We start from the raw sequence: 21,050 nt of genomic DNA on the forward strand, positions 1-21,050 counted from the left end.
AGATTCTGGGTACTTGGGGCTGTGTTTCTTTAGGCCAACAAAATTTCTTACCCACAAGAACTCCTCCCTCCCACGAAAAGAAGAAAAAAATCCTACGAAGTCCGAACACACTTGGTGCACACATCGATCTACAATAGTACTAGAAGACACGTCATCAACAACCTGGTGCACACATCACTCTACAATGGTACTATAAGATAACTTCCATCAAGCCCCTTTTCATGTCCATTTCTCTCTCGCTCGCCACTTTTTATTTCCATGGCTTGTGCTGAGAGAGAGTGAGAGTTAAAATTTTGGATGTGTAACCATGGGGTCTACTATCCACATAATTTTGATTGAACATGCCATGTGGTGAATATTTAGCACACTTAGAAAAATCTTTTATAAGCATCTCACTTCGAAAAAACATAAAATGGAAAAATTATGATAATGAAATTAAGGGATGAATTTATATTGATGTGCTCAAGTGATACACCAGAGTATGATATTGACATGACATTTTGGGGCCTACATGCTAGGCGCATGGTCCCATGTTCAATTTTTCATCAATATATCTACGATTTAAGTGGAGAACATGACAGTGTATTGCTATGCTAATCTCCTTGAGGATTAGTTAAAGTACGCATAAGCTGGTCCAGACATTTCATTTAAAAAAAAAAAATGAACATTTTTTGTCCTAAAATAGTAATCCATATAGCATAAATTTGAAGATTAAATTGTGTTTGGATGTAGTTTGAAAATCAAGTTTTTTAATTCGATTCATTCTTTCAAATTTTAGTAAACCAGGCAAGTCAAACATGGTCAAGGTGAGTCATGATTTTCTCTTGTTTTTCTTAATATCTTCTTTCTTCTCTTTCCTTGAGTGAAGAGGGACTAAGACTACAGTTCCTTTACATGGGAAAAGAGAAAAAATAATAATAATAATAATATTAAAGACCACAAACAAAGGAGAGGTTCGACCTAATTTGAGAATAAACATTGAGTCAATAAAACTGTAGACTGATTTATTCAACAAACCAAGCTTCATTTTTTTTTCTTTTTCAAATCAGCTAAGGTGACTCATCTGAATCAAAATTCGATTTTTCATATTCTATGGTTTGGACAAGCATATGGCATACCCCTATTACTGGAAATGATCTCTTGCGCATAGACATATTGGCTCAAAACCCAATAGAGGGAAAATTAATTTATCCACAAAGGTGGAAAAGGGAATTTCCATTGTTTCCTAGATACTTATTTTTCGTGGGGAATGCAATGTGGAGCCTCTGCCATATACTCTCTCTCATCTCCCAAACCATGATTTGAGTTAAGTACCATCTTTACATCTTTACATGCTCAATATTTTGACTCCTTAAGGTCAAGATGAGATTGCGTGGATGTAAATGATCCCAATCCAACGACAAAATGTCAAAAAATTGCTGATACAGCCTCGCTAATTATGCGGCATCTCCAATCTCCTTACACATGAATGCCACGATGTTGCGATGTGCATGACGCACCATCATGCACTATACAGCTGGCGAATATTTAAAGTGGGAATGGGGTGGAAAGGGTGACACAGTACTTTTGCACATAATCGTCCATCAAAGGGTCACTCAACAAAGAATATATTTTTGTTGTTTTGTTTCTATTCATTTCTATCCAACCAAACACAGCCTAAGGAGAGATATTTTACGAGTTTCTAAAGAAACCCGGAGAATAAGAAACCACCGAGAAGTGCGACAAGCGAAGGGAACGGACGCTGCGCAGGTCGATTCGGGTCGGAGGAACAGAAAATAATGTCTTCTTCCTTCGCCGACTCTCCCGCGTCCACTCGTCCCTTCGACGACGACGGCTACTTGGGCTACGATCCTCGCCTCCCTTCGCAACGTTTTGACTCGTTCTCTAATTTCGCGGACAACGAGTCTGTCAAGGACTCAGTCGGTGACTCGTCTCCCATCTTCAATAACCCATCTTACAGCGCCGGAGACGACGGCTTTATTTCACAGACTGTGCCGGAAACCCCGTCTCCGCAGTCGATCTATGCTAGCGGCGGTGGATTCCCGTCTTTCTCTCCGGAATCTAATGGAAAGGCGTTTGATGATGGTTATGTCGCGTCGGATGGGCCGATCCTGCCGCCTCCATCGGAGATGCAATCTGAGGAGGGTTTCGCACTTAGAGAGTGGAGAAGGTAATAGCTCAGTTCTTGATCTTGATTTCCTTTTCCTCCCCCCCCCCCCTTCTTTATCGGTTGGTTCACTGTTTGATGTCCTTGTGGACCTGTAAATGATCTAGTAAATTTATATGTTTATTTTTAATTGCAAATCGTTTTCTTATCCGTCTTCAGATAATTTTGTTGGGTTCGTGGCAGATCACAGATAACGATTTATTAGTTCAGATTTCCTTAAGTCTTGCTGATGTCTTCTGAATTGATTATGATCTTAAGTTTCCATAAGGTCATCGGGAGAAATGATATCAATCAGTCACTTTTAATCGGAAGAAATGTAGAAGTGTATCTCCAATTATGATAAGTGCTTTGTCCAAGCGGAAATGTTAAATTTCACATTCAGACATAAAAGCTGACATAGATGTTATGGATCTTATTTTTTTTAGAATTTCTTTCACGCCTTAGATCGGGGAATCTATCCATTCTCCTTCCATAAAGGAGCTGAATGAAATCAAAGTTTTTAAAAGTGTCTCTTTGATATCAAATTACAAGTTCCTAAAGTAACATTAAATACCCAAACTAAACTTCAGTCTGATCAGTGAACCATCCCACTATATGATTAATACGGGAATCCAGTTTGATCTTTGATTTCTTCTGTTGATTTGTTTGATTTCGTGGCTGATCCTACTCTGCTTTTGAGGAGTTAATGTTTTCCAAGTTGCGCTGTAATATTGGAGGCAGTTTTAATATTTACTTCCTGAAAATTAATGAACAAATCAAAGTATCGTAGGGCTAAGGTTCCTTATTTTTTTTTTTTATTTCCGGGTGGTGACAGGCTTAATGCAATTCGACTGGAGGAAAAGGAGAAGAGGGAGAAAGAATTGTTGAACCAAATAATTGATGAAGCAGATGAATACAAAATTGAGTTCTACCGGAGGAGGATGGTCACAATTGAGACAAACAAAGCCACTAACAGGGAGAAGGAGAAGGTATGAGTGGGTTTTGCTTCCTTAGCTGTATGTTTGTTAGCTTTTACATTTCTGCTATTGTTGATACTATCTTATGTGCTTCTGTGAATCTTCTTAGTTTGCTTAAGTTAGGTCATAGCTATTTACAGATGATTGCCCAAGTGCTCCCTGCCCTCCCATCTCCCATTAAAATGTAGTTATATTTTATTTGAATGGAAGGGATAGAAAAAATCATTGTGAGAGTATTTCGGACACTTTGTCCTATGAAAGGGTGGGAGTTTATTCCATTTCTACTGCCCCATCTCTACTGTACCACCAGAAAATTTTTCTTCTTATTTAAATATCTTCACACTTTTTGGTAAAGGCAAATATGACCATTCCTTTGAAGGAGAAAAACAGAAAATCAAACAAAATAATTATTTTAAGTGGTATTACCGCATTACCTTGCTGCAATATGTACTTATGGATGTACGAAGATGAGGGAGCTCCTGTTGGGTCTAGTGGAGGGCTAACGTGTATAGGGATGTTTAGTAGAATTTCAATAGATAGATCTCATAGTAATGTTGAGAACATAGGCCAAAAATATGGTGAATCAAATAATTTTATTTGGCAGTTGAATTACCCTAAATCAGAGGCGTTCTTCAGGTTTCTGAGTCAAGTTTATCCTTTTTAAGTGGTTTTAATTGTGAATTGTAATACCATCATATTCTTCATAGCAGAAGAAATTGTATGCTTTTTTCTCCGTTTGAGTACTGTTTTACTTACTATGGTATATCTAATACTGGACCACTGAGAACTGAAATGGTCATTCTTGCTGCTTTCTCTTCTCTTCTTTTGTTTGTTAGATGTTTTTGGCCAATCAGGACAAGTTCCATGCGGAGGCTGACAAGAATTACTGGAAGGCAATTTCAGAACTCGTACCTTATGAAGTACCGGCTATAGAAAAAAAGAGGGGAAAGAAGGACCAGGAAAAGAAGCCTTCAATTGTTGTTATTCAGGGGCCAAAGCCTGGGAAGCCAACTGATCTTTCAAGGATGCGCCAGATTCTTGTGAAGCTCAAGCACAATCCACCTCCTCACATGAAGCCTTCTCCACCTCCTGCACCGGCACCTGCCACTGCTAAAGATGCTAAAGCCAGCCTTGCTGCTGCTACTGCCCCGAAGGCTGTCACTCCTGAGGCTGTAGCTGTTGCTTGAGAGTATATCATGTGCTGTTTTCCTCGGTTTCCCTTCCTTGGCATATGCTTTTGTATGCTAGTCCAGGAACCGTGCTGTCGGGGTTTCTATGTTTGGTTCTAGGTTTGAGAGTCTCTAAACAATCATATCTGAGCTTTGCTAGGGTAGATATATACTGGTTTTGGCAATGTAGAAAAAGGGTGTTCTGCTTGTTCTGGGTTTTGACGATGTAGAAAAGGGTATTGTGCTTGTTTATCATGTGGCATTCCGTTTCATTGTGTTAATGTTTCTTCTTACTATATATGCTGTTTATATTGAATTATTAGTCTGGACGTTGCTGCATTTAGTTTTGTGGCCTTCTAAAACTACGTCCCAGTTGAAGGTTTAGTTTTGTAGCTATTTAAATCTACGTCCCAGTTGTATTTCCTTCATAGTTTATTACCAATTTATGGATGGTAAACTTAAGCTCCGTTTGATTGCTAGGGAAATTGGGGAAGAGATGAAAATTTTCAAACCAAAGGGACTTCTGTAATAGTAACCCAACATGATTGTATATTTGAAGAATTTTTGCATTTTTAATATTAATCTCAAGTATTGGAATTGAATCAGGTAGACTCGTCAGTGTTCATCTCTATTTCTGCCTGAGTTCGGACAAAATTGTTGAAATCAACAGATTGCAGAGAAATGTACTCTTTTAAGGCCTTCCCAACACATTTTGCTCCTTTATGTTGGCACTTGGCACACCGCACAGTTCTAAAGAAAGGGCTTCGTATCAATTTCATTTACTCGCCATGAGATGTGCAAAAGCACGTACTGGCTGTAAGGTAGTTTCTCCAAAGATCTCCAAAAAAGGCATCAGTCATTGAAGATGAGGCAAGGCATAGCTGGCTTGGGAGCTTTCTTCTTTCTCCGGTTTGGTTTATCATTCATCTATGACTTGAATTTCAAAAAGAATAGTGTTAAAAAGGGCAATTTCCCTCAATTTCAAATTACAAAATAGCGCAATGAAACAGAAACTAAACAACCATTTTCGCCTTCTAGAGGCTCTGAACTGTTACTGGCTCGTGAATCTCAAAGTTCACACAAGAGTTGCACATTTTAACACTCGACAGATCTCACATCTAAAGCTGTCTCTGTATCTATGGGAGATGAGATGATGTGGGTGGAAATTTTACTGCAATTCACTAGCAGTCATCCCGATTATCAGCTCCCTCATAAAATCGATTATTTACAGATCTAGTTTTCCTATCTCTTCTACTGTTGTCGCATCAGAATCTTATAAATCTAAATGCTCTGTCGTGGAAAACCAAACAGGGCAAAAAAAGAAGAGACACCAAAAGCTAACTTCTCACCTTGGTTGCATCTTAGATATGGTAAGAGAACTATCTAAATGGGTGGAACTCATGGAAGTAATGAATGGGTCAATTGATTGTTTGCCCTTCTGTGCCTGAGACACCTGCGAACTACTGGCGCCTGAGGTTTGAGAACTACTGTTCTTGTATACACCGGGGTTGATTAGTGACTCAACGTTGAGGTTCACCTCTTTGGAGAGCATCTCCACCACCTGTGTCATGGAGGGCCGCTGGTGAGGTGCAGCTTGTGTACAAAACAGTGCTACCCTGATAAAGCGGACCACCTCTTCGTCTGGGAACTCAATCAGGTCTGGATCAACTATGCTCAAAAGCTTATCTTCCTCTTTCAGTTTCCATGTCTGTAACATCATTCATAGATTTAATTAGCATAAACAATATTCAAATGTCTCTCACATACAGAGAGGCAATTCAATGATTCGGATCTTGACTGGTCAAAGTAACATAAAGCTCATCAAGCAGAATATATATCTTGCCAACAAATGGCTTGGACGTACGACTGGTACATGCATAGACATATATTCATTTGGTCTTTAGCACCGATACAAGGTTCCACACTTGACCACAACAAACCCAAAAACACAGTATGTTTCATACTTTCACAAAATATCTGTCTCAAGTAGTAACTCATTTACTCAGCCAAATATACAGATGAAAAAGTAAATAAATATAAATCATACATGTGCAATATAGCAGGTCTGAAATTAGAAAACACTAACACATGCTAATTTTATACACTTAAGGTATATAGGAATAGAGGTGACAACCAGAGATGTGATGATAAATAAGCATCTACAAACATGTATGGTACAAAGAGGGCGGGCCTCGGCACAATGGTATGCTGCCACGGGTTCGAATCAGGAAAACAGCCTCTCTATAAAGCAGAGTAAGGTTATGTACATCTGCCCCTCCCCAGACCCTACAGTGGTAGGAGACTCGTGCACCGGGTATGCCCTTTAAACATGTATAATACACAATTATCATGGAGTGAATATAACAGCAAAGAGGGTGAAGCATAAAGAAACAATCTCATCAAATCATAAGAATGGTACACGCTTCTTTGGTTTCAACCCAACCCGTGGGCCCATACTAACCCCACAACCGCATGGACCATGTCACTAATCCTAGTGCTAGTAGGACTCTTGCGAAATAAACTATTCTGATATCAGAATCAAACCAGTTCAGCAGACATTGAGTTAAATCCTAGTGCTAGTAGGACTCTTGCGAAATTAACTATTCTGATATCAGAATCAAACCAGTTCTGCAGACTTTGAGTTTCAGACCTATCTACCTTATTTAACAGAAGTTAAAGAATTTCTTTCCTGTTATGGTTCTACTCTCTGCTCTGTGATCCTGTCTATAATATTCTTTATTAGAAATTTTCAGGTTGAAGATTATATCACATTAAATATGAGTAAAAACTGAAACGGAAAGGAGTGAAGACCGAGGGAGTGTCTCCTCTGCCATTCACCCGTCTGCTTCTTCCCTTATGCTCTCCAGCTCCACTCCTCTTCCTCTCACCTCCTCTCCACCTCCTTCAAGACTTCTACCTTTTTCTGACTCTCCTTGCTTCTGCAATCTCCTTCCATTCAAGTTCTTTGTCCTTGCTTTCTGATTTTTCTTTTTCAAACTGAAAGGAAACTAAGAGAACTCGGCAGGGGAAAGATCATGGAGTGGCCGGATGAATGTGGGAAACAGATTGGGACAAAACAAGCCCAATTAGGGCTGGAGTAGCTTTCGGCCGAAATCTGGCAGAATGCCATAATGGCAATGGATTGTCAGATACCTAAAACATTTTGGTCACATGGCCGAAACCAAAATTCCATCCGAGATATCCAAACTGAAATGAAATTTACAACTAAGATTTATATCCATGTCTCTTGTCAATCCAATGCTATTCATATCTTTCCTCACCCACTTCTTCCTCTGTAATATTTGGTCTACCCTAGGTCTTTTATTTCCTCGAGTATGCATCATATCCCTCCTCCTCCCATTGCACTCAATGACCTCCACTGGAAATGCCCATACCACATAAAAAATCTCTCCTTCAACTTACCTCCTACCAAAGCCACTCCTAAATCTTGAACATTTTTATTATTCTAGTATAGTTTTTAGTTATTCTACTCATTTATCTCAACATCATCATCATCTCAACAACACATTTAGGGGGAAGATTTCCCTCTCCCATGCAAAAGGGTTCACCACAGTCCAACCGTCATCATTACCCCCTACTAGACGAAGGTCAAAACTACACCGCTCCCCAATCCCCATAATGATGCCTAACCCACTAGCACTACTGTAACAATTCACAGTGAACAGATTCTCCTTCACCGTGGGTGGAGTGGAATTTGGTCCTTTCGCTTATGTGTTGTTTCTTTGTCGGTCCACATTGGATAAATGCAATTTGCCCATCTTATACTGTCCTACTAGAATTTTATTTGAGTTTTAGTGAGATGCATCTATGACAACGTCAGTCCACATTTGGATAAATGCAATTTGCCCATCTTATACTGTCCTACTAGAATTTTATTTGAGTTTTAGTGAGATGCATCTATGACAACGTCAGTCCACATTTGGATAAATGCAATTTGCCCATCTTATACTGTCCTACTAGAATTTTATTTGAGTTTTAGTGAGATGCATCTATGACAACGTCAGTCCACATTTGGATAAATGCAATTTGCCCACCTTATACTGTCCTACTAGAATTTTATTTGAGTTTTAGTGAGATGCATCTATGACAACCCTCTAGAAGCACCACCCAACTTCTCCCACCCTGCCATAATTCTATGAGCAACTTTTTTTCAATTATTCGGAGGTCCAACTAATTTGCACAAACACTGTTAGTGGACTGCTACAAGTACCCAACCCAACACTTTGATTTCCCTATGAGGCTGCTGTTGGTTTATTCTTTGCATGAGTCGGTCAGAAGACAAGATCCAGTAATAGTTCGGTCATTTCCCTAGGAAGACGAGCAGAATGATAAACTATGTCCTTTATCTTTTTGGAAAGTAAAGAAACAATTGAGGTTTAGACGTTTAGTCCATTAATGACTCCAGTATAATAATGAGATGTAGAATAGCTACCCATTCCACAAGATGTGTCAGATTCTCCCCAAATGCTGCCTTTGTATTACTTCTGCCACTGACTATTTCAAGTAGAAGCACCCCTAAACTGTAGATATCAGCCTTTTTTGTTAGCTGTCCAAACAAAGCATACTCTGGAGCCAAATAACCCCTGTAAACACAACCCAGTAATAATTCAAAGGTCAGTGCAGGACGCTGCAAACCACTAACTGCTCTACCATTAGGGTGCAAATAATCCTAATTCATCTTAATTGAATTACATGACTAGAGCATAATTTACAAGCAAGAAAAACAAATTTTATAGACAAAGTGCTGCTCGAAGAAAGCAAGTAAGCAGAAAATGTGATTTTTTTTTTAAAAATAGAACCTTAACTAGTCAGTTGTTTGGGGCATTTCTAATATTGAGCTTTTAGCATAAAACTTGCATCTAACAGTGACAATCTAGGTTCCAAAGAAAGGAATCGTGGAAGCGATCAATTCCCACCGATTTTGATTCTGATCCAATCAGAATCGGTTGGAATCTGCTGGAGTCGGTTGAAACCCTAGAAAAAAAAATCAGGAAGAAGCACAGATATTCCGAACTCTGTGATCAATAAACTTGGGGATCTTGCTACCAGAGGTAAGTTTCAATGATTTTATGCTATTTTACTGACAAAATGAAGATCAAATATGAGCAATTCAAAAGAGGGTTGCAGAAATTTACTGGAATCAGGATCGGGCTTGTCTGATTCTAGTTCAAATTGGGGTGATTCACCTGATCCGATTCCAATTTGTCAAACATAGTGACAATTTTCCAGTTGACCTGATGCTCTTTGCAAATCTAGTAGCAAATCATTACCATGACATCCACTGCTGAAGTTGAGTTTCATGCAAATGGGACAAAAATGTATAAAAACTAGGGCCAAATTTTGTTGCTGTCAGTGAATGCTTTCATTTTGTCTTAATGTCTAGGATGAAAGAGGACAAATTTACACCACCACCAATATAGGAATATCTAGCAGAAATAATTTTATCTCAAACAAACCAAAGATGGCCTTGTTTCAATTTTTTTATGAGTCATGGATCATAATGATCAAGATGAGTCCACCCTAAAGAATCACATATTATGCATACAAATTCTACGGGGATTCAAACTGAAAGAAACTCATTCCAGGATGCATCCAAAACAGCAAAAATAGCAGAATAACTGCAAACAAGTGGATCCTTTGGCCACTGGAGAGAAATGGTCACTTTCCCCTAAAGAAAATAAGCCAAGGAAGCTATTAGGGGAGTACATGAAATAATTTCCAAATACGTAATCACTGTAAATTGTTGCATCTAGATAAAATCTGATTAATTTATTGGGATTGACCACAAGAAGTTTCTGATTCAACATCATTGCTTAGTTCAGATCCAAGTGGTTCTTGATGTGTCTTGACTTGTTGCAAGATCTAGATCAGATCCATAGATATGAATACTCACCACCAAATTGAATTCTACTCTAGCAAAGCAGATCCCAATGGGCCCCCTATATGGACCAGAGCTTAGAAAAAGGGCTTTATGGCAGCCCATTAAGGAAGCCTTTCCTTGACAACCACCTAGTTTGTTCCACATGGATTGAGATTTGGTAATTCTACCCACTGGATACATAGGGAACTATCCAGATTGGCCACAAGTAAACTTTTAAAGCCTCCCCCTTGTATTAGCATTTCCCTTGCGTTTCAGCCATCATCTTGTCTCCGAGCATTTTTATCAAAAACATGGCTTCCCCAGGCAGGCAACCAAGAAACCATTACCTTAATTCATTCATATTCACCACATGCACAGACCCTCAACCTGGATCACCTAGGACCTAGGTCTGTATCCAGACACAGTTACAACTATAACTGCTTAACCAAGATTGAATCTGGATTTGAAAAAATGGATCATGCTTACGATGCAAATTCAGATAAGATGGGTAATGGGGTTCAAGCAGATCATAGATCAGAGCACTCCACCTTATGCCCTAATCTTGTTATGAAATTTAGAGTTCAAACTGTTGTGATAATTGAAACCATATGTTCGATCTTTTTTATGGGATCTCAACTGAATTTTGCTTGCACTCCATACGCAATGCAATAGATTGTGTGGTAATGAATGTGAATCCAATTGAATTTTCTCGGCATAGGCAGTCCACACACACACAAAAAAAAAAAAACCCATCAAATAATGGGTTCTTGCCCCTCACATGTCAGTTGTGTTCCAGTGCTCTTGTTAGACCTCCCAGGATTACCAGATGACCATCTAGATCAGCCCATGGTTTATAAATGAAGAATTAGTAGTCAGTTTAGCAGAATTGTATAATGGAGAGTCAACAGGGTCTGTTTCCATGGGAATCCTCCTAGAACCAGATCTTAATAAAAATTTTCACCACCAGTAAATAGCTTAGATTGGTCACCAAACAGAAAAGGCAATAAAATTTAAATAAAGGGATGCTTACATTGTTCCTGCAACTTGTGTACTAAGATGAGTGACATTGTCTGGGAAAAGTTTAGCCAACCCAAAGTCTCCAATTTTAGGATGCAAGTCTTTGTCAAGAAGTATGTTACTAGCCTTTATGTCTCGATGGACAATATGCGGTTCAGCTTCCTCGTGAAGAAACAAAAGACCATGAACTGTACCCATACAGATGGCAGCTCGTTTAGGCCAATCCAGATATATTTGTTTATTATTTGCACCTGAAATGGCAGATGCCGAACAGAAGTTTAGTTTCAGTTGAATCCAGTAGCTAAAAACAGAACATGTCTTAGGTGAGTCAACTCAGTGACAGAGCGGCTTAAACATTATTTCAGTTCTATAATAGGAATATTATCTTGTAGGATGTTGCATTCTTTTAGGCTACTGTCACTTACCTAAGTCACTTTAGACAAAGCTGGCATTGTCATGCATAAATGGCAGCATTAAATGCCAAGAAAATCATCCTAATTTGTTTCTTGCTACAATTAAAAAACAACAGGAGCTCAGTCACAGTTTAAGAGCTATACAAGTCACTTCTTAAAAGAAGTATTATAGTAGCTTCCAACAGAAAGCATCACTTTTAAATGAAATGCTTGTATCTGGTAATTACCAAGTAAAGCACTTGCAAGGCTGTTGTTCTCCAGATACTCATAGACCAGCATACGATAACTTCTCTCTATACAACACCCAATGAGTTGAACAAGGTTTGGATGTCTGACATTAGATATTATGCCAATCTCAGTCAAGAACTCACGAGTTCCTTGTTTAGATTCTGCAGACAGAGACTTAACTGCAACCTCAGTACCATCCATTAAAACACCCTGCAATCAACAAGCACAAAATTGGGTAACTTCAGAAACAGATGCCGTGAGAAGCATGCACAGTCAGATAGCCCCAAACCCACACCTCGTCGACACTCAAAATCACAAGCCCTCTAGACCATATGTCAAGGAATTTTCTTTTCTTATTACTTGTAAAAAGGAAATTATAGAAAGAGAACAGTAACAAAATCTCACCCTATATACAACACCAAAACCGCCTGCACCTACTCTGTTTGATGGATGAAAGTTTTCTGTTGCAGATTTCATTGACTTATAGGAGAACAGCTGAACATTGTTGGTAGGAATCTCTAATCATGTAGAAAAAAATAAAAATAAAATCCAAACATGTCAGGAGCGAAACTGTTACCATAACTGATGAACTACCTCTAAAATGCTTATAATTCACTTTTTGAATTTAGAATTCCAACTTTTGTCCATTTTTCATTTCGATTAGAGATTATAGAAAATATTATAGAATTTCTATCACTCCCACATATTTTAAAAACAAATTTAACTTGCTATACATATAAATAGAGACAACAACATACAGCTACCTCTATAGGCCTGAAATTCTTCAATTCGTGCTCTAAATACAAATTAAATCAAATAAACTAATTGGTCTTTAAAAACACTCTCGAAAACACATTAAATAATCCTAAATCAACAATGAGAAGTATTGAAACAAAAGCAAAAGATGAATATTGTTTTCAGAAGTGGTGGGAGTTGCTGTAAACTCTTCAATCTGGGTTTCAAACATTTGAAACTGATCCGGAAAGGGAGAGAAGACAAAAACAAAACTAACTGTGCTCATTACTGAAAGACCGAATTTTAACAAGTATCGAAGTTCCAGACTTCAGCTACACTGTTCTACCATGTCTGCAACTAATGGCAGCTTCCTAAAACCTTGCATTTAGTATGTACTTTCCACAAACTCTACTGCTAAGGGTGCTATGTCAGTTTTAAAACTAAAAGTACAAAAATTAAAAAAAAAAAAAATATATATATATGTCATGTAAGCCATGGGACTTTCCCCTTGTTTTTTCGATGGTCGTTGTTTCTCAAACAAAGTTTATTACTTCAAAAAAAAAAATTCAAATCACTTTGGCTAGGACCGAAAAAAATCAACCCATGATTGGACATGAGATGCAGAATATGTCCACAAAGTTTGAGCGCAACAGGCATTACCATACGGTAGAAACAACCATTGATGTCAGAATCCAAAAACACGGCTTGTGCTGGGAGCCCACTAACAATTCTATAACAAAACCATGCCTTAGAACGGTTTAGTATAAGTAAATATTAGTATCTATTAAAATTTAATTATTTAGTAGATAACATAGTTGTTAAGGTGACAAGGCGACCCAAGGCGGTGGAAGGGTGCCTTAGCGCTTAAGCGGCAAGGCGACCAAGTGTTATTTTTTTATTTATCCTCTTTTCTAACATTATTTAGTATGCTACAATATATACCTTATATCATCAAAAATCATGCAAGTCATAAAAAATCAACATTGCACCCAATCACTCATAAAAAATCAGCATAGAACTAGAAGACAAAAAAATTGAATAAGCAAGCTATTAAAAGTCCAAAACAATCAAAACATACATTTGGTTTAAATTGTTCTTGGAAATGATCATTGTCCTAGTATATCTAGTCTCACATTTGGTTTATACTGTTCTTGGAAAACATGATCTCATCTATAAGTGGTTAAGTTCCTCTTGATTTAGAGAAATGTTCTTGTTCTCTAACAAGTTTGACTGATCAAATGATTTTATTTTTACATGAGACTTTTTGTATTAGGTACAACACAAAACCAACTTTCCAACAATTCCAAAATTTCTTAAATTTGATTTCTAATGAAGGGATATGTTCTAGTCAAACTTTATTTGATATATGTGAATGCTGTTTAAAATCACTCTGGATGGAAATATTTTTTTGGAAATATCGAAACAAAAGATTATTTTACCGCACTTTTGGTTTTTAGTAATGCACTATCACAAAAAGATTTATGAATTTTTTAGATTTGAAAAAAAAAAAAAAATAGGAATTGAAAGTAAAAAAATCACCCCTATAACCAAAAATTCAGTTTTTGTTCTTGAACTTGGGTAGTTGACTTTACCATTTTGAATTAAATTTTCAACTATTTTTATTAGATTCAAATAGGGGGTAGTTGCTTATTTATGAATAATATCTTAAATAAATGAATTAATAATTATAAAATCATTTACTTTAAATGATAATGAACATTTGGAAGAATCTCAAGGTACTTTGCTCCAAACAAAAACTCGCCTTGCAAATTACCGTTGAACATCTGGAGATGTTACTTATAGATTATTGTATGAACTACATAGAAAGGTGACAACTAAATCTCCAGTATGAGAACTCTATTGATTGAGTGGAAGACTCTGAAGTTCAATCTATAGAGACGCGAGAATCATAGTCACCAAGGAAAATCCCTAATCTAAAGAGAGTGAATCATAGCCATCAAGGAAAATCCTGATTGACGTTGTATTGCATAATTAATCAGATAAAGAGTGGAAGGGCTCTGTTTAACACATGTCCAGGGTGTTTTTCTAATTTCTAGAGATACAGTCAAGGAGAGTATGCCATTTATCTCGACCTAACATTCCCTAACACAATATAATTAAACAAAAAAAGGAAAAAAAAAATGTTATTTCGGCCTCGATCTTACCTTCTGTCTGCGTTGAAGAGTCTACATTTTTCTCTTTACGAGATTTCAATTTCAATTTTAATGCACCGAGGCAGGACAGGTTCATCGCAATCTGATTAGGCCTTTAAAAACCCAGTGATAACTATATTCTTGAACGCCAGACCTAAAAAGTTACAACTATAACTCTTTAGTAACACCAAAATCCAAGGACAAAAACAAATCAGTCTGAGCAGACGAAGGCAGGATTAAAACTAAAAATGGAGTAAAGAATTAAATCTAGTTAGCAACTTACCATAGTAGCATCAATTAGATCTGGAAGCTCAACTTCAAACGGAGCAAACCGCGAGGAGAACGATTCAATAACAGAGAGAGAAGACGATAACGAGAGAATAAAGGTATGTCAGTGGGAAGAGCAAATTTAAGAAGATAAACTTCAAATTTGCACTCCTCATGGCAAAGTCTTCGTCTATCGCTTTCACCCATCTCGCAAGTCTAAACAACTGTCGACAAGGGGAACTAGTTGATGATTCAACCTTTGAAAGTTGAAATTTGGATTACTAAGTAAAGTAGTACCTGCAAAAGGGACAACGACTGATGAGTCCCGTGGCTGGACGGTGGCCCTCTGCCGTCAGATACGTTTTCCTCTCTCTCTCTCTCTCTCTCTCTCTCCCTCCTCTCTCTAGGCCCTGGCTTGACATTCTAGGTCCACCCACCGCATCCCTCAGAATCAGGGAAAACTGGTGAGGAGGTAAAAGACAAAGCCAGAAGGTTCTAATTTCAATAGCCATTGGCCCAGATCAACGTATTTTTTATTTTATTTTATTTTTTTTAAGGAGAAGAGATTGTTACCTGTACATGTAGCCACTGAGTCTGAGTCATTATAGAAGCCAATAAAAACACATGCATACATAGGAGTTTTATGATTTTATAAGACACGGGGTAATAGGTATTTATGGCAGTCGACCACTCCAAATTCCAATAGCTAGTACTCAAAATGACGTGTATTTTTCTCTTCCTTTGAACATTTATGCTAAAAGCGTCCTTTTCAAATGATACATAACAATGTTTACGGGAAAAAAAAATGATACATAAGAGGCCAGCAGTCATTAGTCATTACTCAGGCCATTTTCAAAAAAGAAGAAAAGGAGCGTCATAGATTTGGAAATTATATTAATTTAAATTAAAGATTTAGAAAGTAAGGCTATGTTTGGTAGCATAGAAAAGAAAAGAAAAGAAAACCGTATAGGTTCTTGTACGGTTTTCTCCTCCATTTTAAATATCGTTGTGCTTGGTTAGCATACAAGCATAAGAAGATTCTTAAATTTAAATTTCAAATTTTTCTTGATTTCTGTGAAATTTTCACTCGCTGCCATTTTTTTTTTCTTCCCGCGAGGACGAGATAAGTTGTATAGAGAAGAGAAAACTTTATATTTTGCTCTTTCTCCAACTCTGTCTCCCTCTCCAGGTGAAGAAACTGATCTCCATCGATCAAAAAAAGACATCACAGGTACCTCTCTCACCTCCAACCCTCTCTCTCTCTCTCTCTCGCCTCCAACTCTCTCTGTCGTCTCTCTCGTCTCTCTCGTCTCTCTCGGACTCAGACGGGAAGAATCCAATCAACGTGGGCGTCGGACTGGAAGATGGAGTTGCTGACTCCGACACCTCCTCCCCAACTCGCCGGACCATACTTCTCCGGCATATATTATCAGACGACTTCCCTTTCCTCACTTGGATCTTCTCGCGATCTTCATCATGATCAGGATCAGGATCAGGATCATTCTGTGACTCCACTATCGCCGGAATTTACGGAAGAAGTTGGTGACAGAATCACAGTTGCAGTTGGGAAGGTTCATAAAACACTGCCTTTGCTTCATTTCTGTTTCCGGAAGTTCGGCTGTCGAGAGATCGTTCTTCTTCATGTCCATCAACCTTCTTCCACAATTCCCACCCTCTGTAAGTTCTTTAAAGTTTCCCCCAATTTTTAAATTTTTATTGTGACATGTTCTTTTCGTTGTGTGATGGGTTTTCTTCTCCAACTCTGGAATGAAATGGGTTGCTGTGACATGGCATTTAGTTTGTTGATTGCCTTGAATTCTCTGAAATGATTTATGGATTACGCTTATATCATTTCCTTTTTAGGTTTCATCTAATTTATCCTTGTTCTTACTCTGATATTTGATTACCCATCTCCAAAGCTTGAACCTGACCTGTATTTCACTTCCTTTTCATATTGCCCGTGTCTAATTGTTCTGAACTAATGTGTTGTTTTACTCTCTCTCTCTCTCTCTCTCTCTCTCTCTCTCTCTCTCTTGGGTGAATGGAAAATATATTAAAAGAAAAAACAGTATACAATAACCAGCCAAAAAGGCCATACAAGAAGAGGTCCACTAAATACTAATACAAAGAAACCTCAATGGATTTTTTTCGATACATATATACAAAGAAACCTCAATGGAGGGGATACAAACTATTGCTGTATTGCTTTACTTTCGAATACCCATTGTAGTTTTTCTCTTTCGGGCGTTTATCATACTTGTATTCTTCCTTCACCCAGTATATTTTTCATGATAGAGTAATTTCCGACAGTTTTTAGTGGCAATTCGACAATAAAGTATTAATTTTTTTCTTTTGTTACCTGTAGTAGGAAAACTGCCTGCCAGTCAAGCAAACGAAGGAATGGTGTCTATGCATCGGAGAGAGGAGATGGAACAGACAAAAAAACTTCTATTCAATTACTTGGCCATTTGCCGGAAAGCTCAGGTGATTTCTCTGATAACTCTTTTCTTTCCCCCGCTAGTAGTTTGGTAAGTGTGAAATATAACATGAATCCGTAATGGTAGTCTCTTTACACATCCTTGGATATTCATAAAGCAAAGGTAAATTTTTGTTGTCTCAACTATTATAACAATTTTCTACCAAAAAAAAAAAACTAATATAACAATCTTTCCATCCCCGTCAACTGCCCTGCTTTTGAATGATGTGGAGTCACTCCCAATTGACAAAGTAGGTCTTTTGAGTATAAAGAGTGGCCAAATTTGACTGGTGCAATGGATCATTTCTTGATACATTGGTGGGAGGAAAGTAGTCCTCTCTCTCTCATTAAACGAAGGATTTCATTTCCCCTGATCAGTGCCAGGATTGAGTGCCAACCTTGTTGTCAGCAAGCTTATTCTCAGGAAAGTGTATGCGTCTGATGTGTATAATCTACCCCAATATGCACAAGACTACCAGATATATGACCCTCTTGATCGGAGTATACCAACCACCAAACTTTGCAAATAGCATATTTGCCTGGTGCATCTAGGTAGAATTGCAATAGTAGAAGAGAGTAAACTTAATTATATACTGAAAACCGACCACTGATTCATGAGGCTACGATATGTATTGATTAAGTACTAGTATGGTGTGAGCTGTTGCAGGAAGTTACTTCAAATGATTTGGTATTCCATGTTCAATCCAATTCAAACTATTGAGTTCAGAGAAGATAAAGCTACATAATCTATCTTGTAATGATTTGAAATTCAGGTTTTGGCTCTAAAAAGAAATCAGAACCACGCCGAAATGGACTACTGGAGAATGAAATTAAATGCCAAGTTCACTAGGAGGTTCCAATGTTAATACACAGAATATTCAAGAATGAGAAGAAGAAGAAGAATGAGAGTGACAACATAAATAAACCAATTCTCAACATCTTTTACCATTTATATGGTACTCATGACAATCAAATAATCCTGTAGTCCAAGGATATGACTCAGATTCATTTAAGTAGGGTGACTTGATGGCCACTTGGGTCTCTGGGTCCTAACCCCTTTCTTACTCTGCTCTCATCCAATTCATCTTCTAACAAGACTTTGAAAATTCAGACTACTGGGGCATGCTGAATGAAAGAACTACAGTTTCAGACAAAACTGAGATAACATTTCTGATGATATATTTGAGTCAGTTTTAGAAATTCCCTTCCCTAGAGAGTCACACCCACAACATGAGAATAGTGCTCAAAATTTAAACACTTCAGGTGAGGTCATGGGAAACTTCCATATGCATTGAATGAAAGAAAAATGATCAATTTTGTGAAAATCCTAACAGTGAAAAAAGATCTGGCAGTGTTTTTGATGTGGGTCTTGGAGTTAATCAGAAGGACAGAGATCAATGCCCTGTAGATCTGACATTCGGTTAGTCTCAAGTTCTGATATCAGGTTCTCTTCTAAATCTGGTTTTTTTTTTTCACATGATTCTAGTTTTCTAATGAGCTTTTGAACCTAAATCCAAAAATATGAATTGAAACTCATCCAGTATCATGCATAGCTATTTAAATTTTATTTTCTTTTCTTGTTATGTCAACCAATCACCAAGATTTCTTTTCTTTTCTTTTCTTTTCTTTTCTTGTCAATCAAACACCTGTGAAATCTTTATTTTTTCTTTTCTTTTCTTTTCTTCTCTTTTCTTTTATTTTCTAGATTCTTTTTTCTTTTCTTTTCTTTTCTATGCTACCAAACATAGCCTAGGATATTGGTATTCAACAAAACCTTCCAAAGGAAGAGACTTCTGAAAACAAATAAGATCCCCATTCTCAATCTGTAAATAAAGGAAACAAATTTTATCAATCAGCACAGAAATGCAAGTGACAAAAGAAAAACCCGTACATAATATATACCTGGCTAGATCGAAAAGTGAGTTCCTTGTCAATTTGCTCACAATCACTAAGATAGATCTTAATTTCCTGTTCAGCACCAAAGCATGGGCATGGAACTTATATCAATAAGAAATTCCTTATGTATGGGGGTATAACAAAAGTGGAGTTCACAAAAAAACCCACTAGACAATAGATGAAATTATTTTCCTTAGAAGTGGGACAGGGAAGAAAGAAAATTGCAATAAAGGACAAGCAATAACCTTATAAAGTTCAATTTCTTGATTAAGGTCGAAGTCAGCCATCCCATTTAGTATTGTTAAGATATCCACAGGCTTATCAGAACCCTTGACAAAAAGATTTCCAACATACCTGACAAAATAAAATAAAATTTTAAAATCAATCACGTTATTTTATTTACCCAAAATAATATCTTGAGAAGAAACAATAGGAAAGCAAGAAACACTAAGCACCGGAACTGTATTTTGTCTGGATCATACAGCTTGAAAAACAGAAAAATATCGTCTTCTGTCTTGTCCAGTAGAGAAATAGGGCGAAAATTCTGTATGGCATTAGAGAAAACATTGAGAGTGCAAAAATACACGATTCAAGCAAGCTAGACAATCGATTAAATTAAATTAAACTAAGAAAAGGATAAGAACAGTTACCGGCCAGTACTTCACATCAAAGAACAACTTAAGTTCTGCACTACTTGCATTATTCAAAATCTCTCTCAACTGTCCAACCTACAAGGAAGGTTGCAAATATTATAAAATGTGTCTACCATCCACTAGGCAGCAATAACATTAGAGAACCAACAGGGTGGCAGGTTGTCTAATCTAATCAAAATAAAAACTAATGGGGTTCCAAAGATACTTTTGGTGGAGAAATTGGGGTTCTAACACTAATTTCAACCCTTTAATAAAGTTTATTTATCACAACCACTGGTTGAGCAAACAGTTTGAATTCAAACTCAGACCAGAAAAAAATTAATTCCATGTCCAGAATACCACACTTAAGTTCCAGTAATGCTGGATTGAATTCCCAAGAGACAAGTCTGCTTCTACATACCTTCTTCCAGTTTTGGATACTCTGGCATTAACCTCCACGCACCAAACAACAACAACAACAAACTCAGCCTTATCCCAACTTAATGGGGTAGGCTAACAAACAATTTTTATGTTTTTTTAATGTTTCGTAGGGATCAAGGAAACAGCCTCTCCATGATGAGGGGTTAAGGCTGCGTACACCAGCCCCTCCCTAGACACCATAATAGTGGGAGCCTCGAGCACTGGGTACGACCTTTAATGTTTTGCAGGGACGTCATCGATTTTTTTTTTCTTTCTTCTTCTTCTTTTTTTGGGGGGGGGGTGGGAAGAAAGATATATAATACTTAACACCCTCCTTATCCCAACCCACCTAAAAAAGGGGTAAAGGTGGGACCTCACTGATTCTTGCACTTGTATTTAATTATCAAGTCCCCCATGATGCAAACCCGGGAAATAAAAAGCCACGTTGTGTTCACTATCGGCCCACCAAATACCAAATACCCAGGCTATAAGGAAAGAGTGGAAAATCTGAACTTTCAAGTTCTCAAAGGGGAGTGACAAATTTGTAATAAACCAGAATTTAAAAGACAAATGGGTGATATAAGGGGATAAGAAGTATAGTGGGTGTCATTAAGGGAAAATAAAGGACTAAAATAAAGGA

The 21,050-nt window shown here is 37.5% G+C and overlaps 3 protein-coding genes across 6 annotated transcripts in view; 1 reads left to right on the forward strand and 2 right to left on the reverse strand.

Annotated features, from left to right (window-relative positions):
* Positions 1-1,672: 1,672 nt before the first annotated feature.
* LOC122091495 (clathrin light chain 2-like) lies at positions 1,673-4,631 on the forward strand. The gene is made up of 3 exons (XM_042661482.1): positions 1,673-2,170; positions 2,982-3,135; positions 3,960-4,631. The coding sequence occupies exons 1-3, from the start codon at positions 1,779-1,781 to the stop codon at positions 4,308-4,310; spliced, it is 897 nt and encodes a 298-aa protein (XP_042517416.1). The 5' UTR covers positions 1,673-1,778; the 3' UTR covers positions 4,311-4,631.
* Positions 4,632-4,818: 187 nt separating this feature from the next.
* On the reverse strand, positions 4,819-15,437 carry LOC122091494 (cold-responsive protein kinase 1-like). Of its 4 annotated transcripts, XM_042661478.1 has the most exons (9): positions 15,284-15,437; positions 15,003-15,210; positions 14,732-14,873; positions 12,237-12,349; positions 11,831-12,041; positions 11,204-11,441; positions 8,746-8,896; positions 5,642-6,000; positions 4,819-5,225 (listed from the first exon to the last, which is right to left on the reverse strand). In XM_042661478.1, exons 3-9 carry the CDS (start codon positions 14,814-14,816, stop codon positions 5,216-5,218), a joined length of 1,167 nt encoding a protein of 388 aa, XP_042517412.1. In that variant the 5' UTR covers positions 14,817-14,873; positions 15,003-15,210; positions 15,284-15,437; the 3' UTR covers positions 4,819-5,215. The 4 variants fall into 4 exon arrangements, with proteins under 4 accessions (XP_042517412.1, XP_042517413.1, XP_042517415.1 ...); XM_042661479.1 differs by lacking the exon at positions 15,284-15,437 and having other exon boundaries at positions 15,003-15,228; XM_042661480.1 differs by lacking the exon at positions 4,819-5,225 and having other exon boundaries at positions 5,295-6,000; positions 15,284-15,436.
* A 536-nt stretch (positions 15,438-15,973) lies between these two features.
* The window catches only part of LOC122091616 (ubiquitin C-terminal hydrolase 13-like), a 31,826-nt gene continuing 26,749 nt past the window's right edge, over positions 15,974-21,050 (reverse strand). Inside the window, exons 10-14 of the mRNA XM_042661632.1 lie at positions 20,009-20,086; positions 19,814-19,902; positions 19,604-19,712; positions 19,365-19,430; positions 15,974-19,285 (exon numbers count right to left, since the gene is read on the reverse strand). Coding sequence (XP_042517566.1) covers positions 19,193-19,285; positions 19,365-19,430; positions 19,604-19,712; positions 19,814-19,902; positions 20,009-20,086 — 435 coding nt within the window. The 3' untranslated portion in view covers positions 15,974-19,192. The remainder of the gene's footprint in view (positions 19,286-19,364; positions 19,431-19,603; positions 19,713-19,813; positions 19,903-20,008; positions 20,087-21,050) is intronic.

This window comes from Macadamia integrifolia, chromosome 10, assembly GCF_013358625.1.
Source record: "Macadamia integrifolia cultivar HAES 741 chromosome 10, SCU_Mint_v3, whole genome shotgun sequence".
NCBI lineage: Eukaryota > Viridiplantae > Streptophyta > Magnoliopsida > Proteales > Proteaceae > Macadamia > Macadamia integrifolia.

What these genes read in the sequence shown, in the direction of transcription:
- LOC122091494 (XM_042661478.1), bottom strand. Translation starts at nt 14,816, where the DNA reads ATGAACCTGTCCTGCCTCGGTGCATTAAAATTGAAATTGAAATCTCGT. An exon ending in CTCTTCAACGCAGACAGAAG is followed by an intron (nt 12,350 to 14,731) that starts GTAAGATCGAGG and finishes CTACATGATTAG; the next exon opens with AGATTCCTACCAACAATGTT. An exon ending in GTTTTGGTGTTGTATATAGG is followed by an intron (nt 12,042 to 12,236) that starts GTGAGATTTTGT and finishes TGTTGATTGCAG; the next exon opens with GGTGTTTTAATGGATGGTAC.
- LOC122091495 (XM_042661482.1), top strand. Translation starts at nt 1,779, where the DNA reads ATGTCTTCTTCCTTCGCCGACTCTCCCGCGTCCACTCGTCCCTTCGAC. An exon ending in GCACTTAGAGAGTGGAGAAG is followed by an intron (nt 2,171 to 2,981) that starts GTAATAGCTCAG and finishes GGGTGGTGACAG; the next exon opens with GCTTAATGCAATTCGACTGG. An exon ending in CTAACAGGGAGAAGGAGAAG is followed by an intron (nt 3,136 to 3,959) that starts GTATGAGTGGGT and finishes TTTGTTTGTTAG; the next exon opens with ATGTTTTTGGCCAATCAGGA.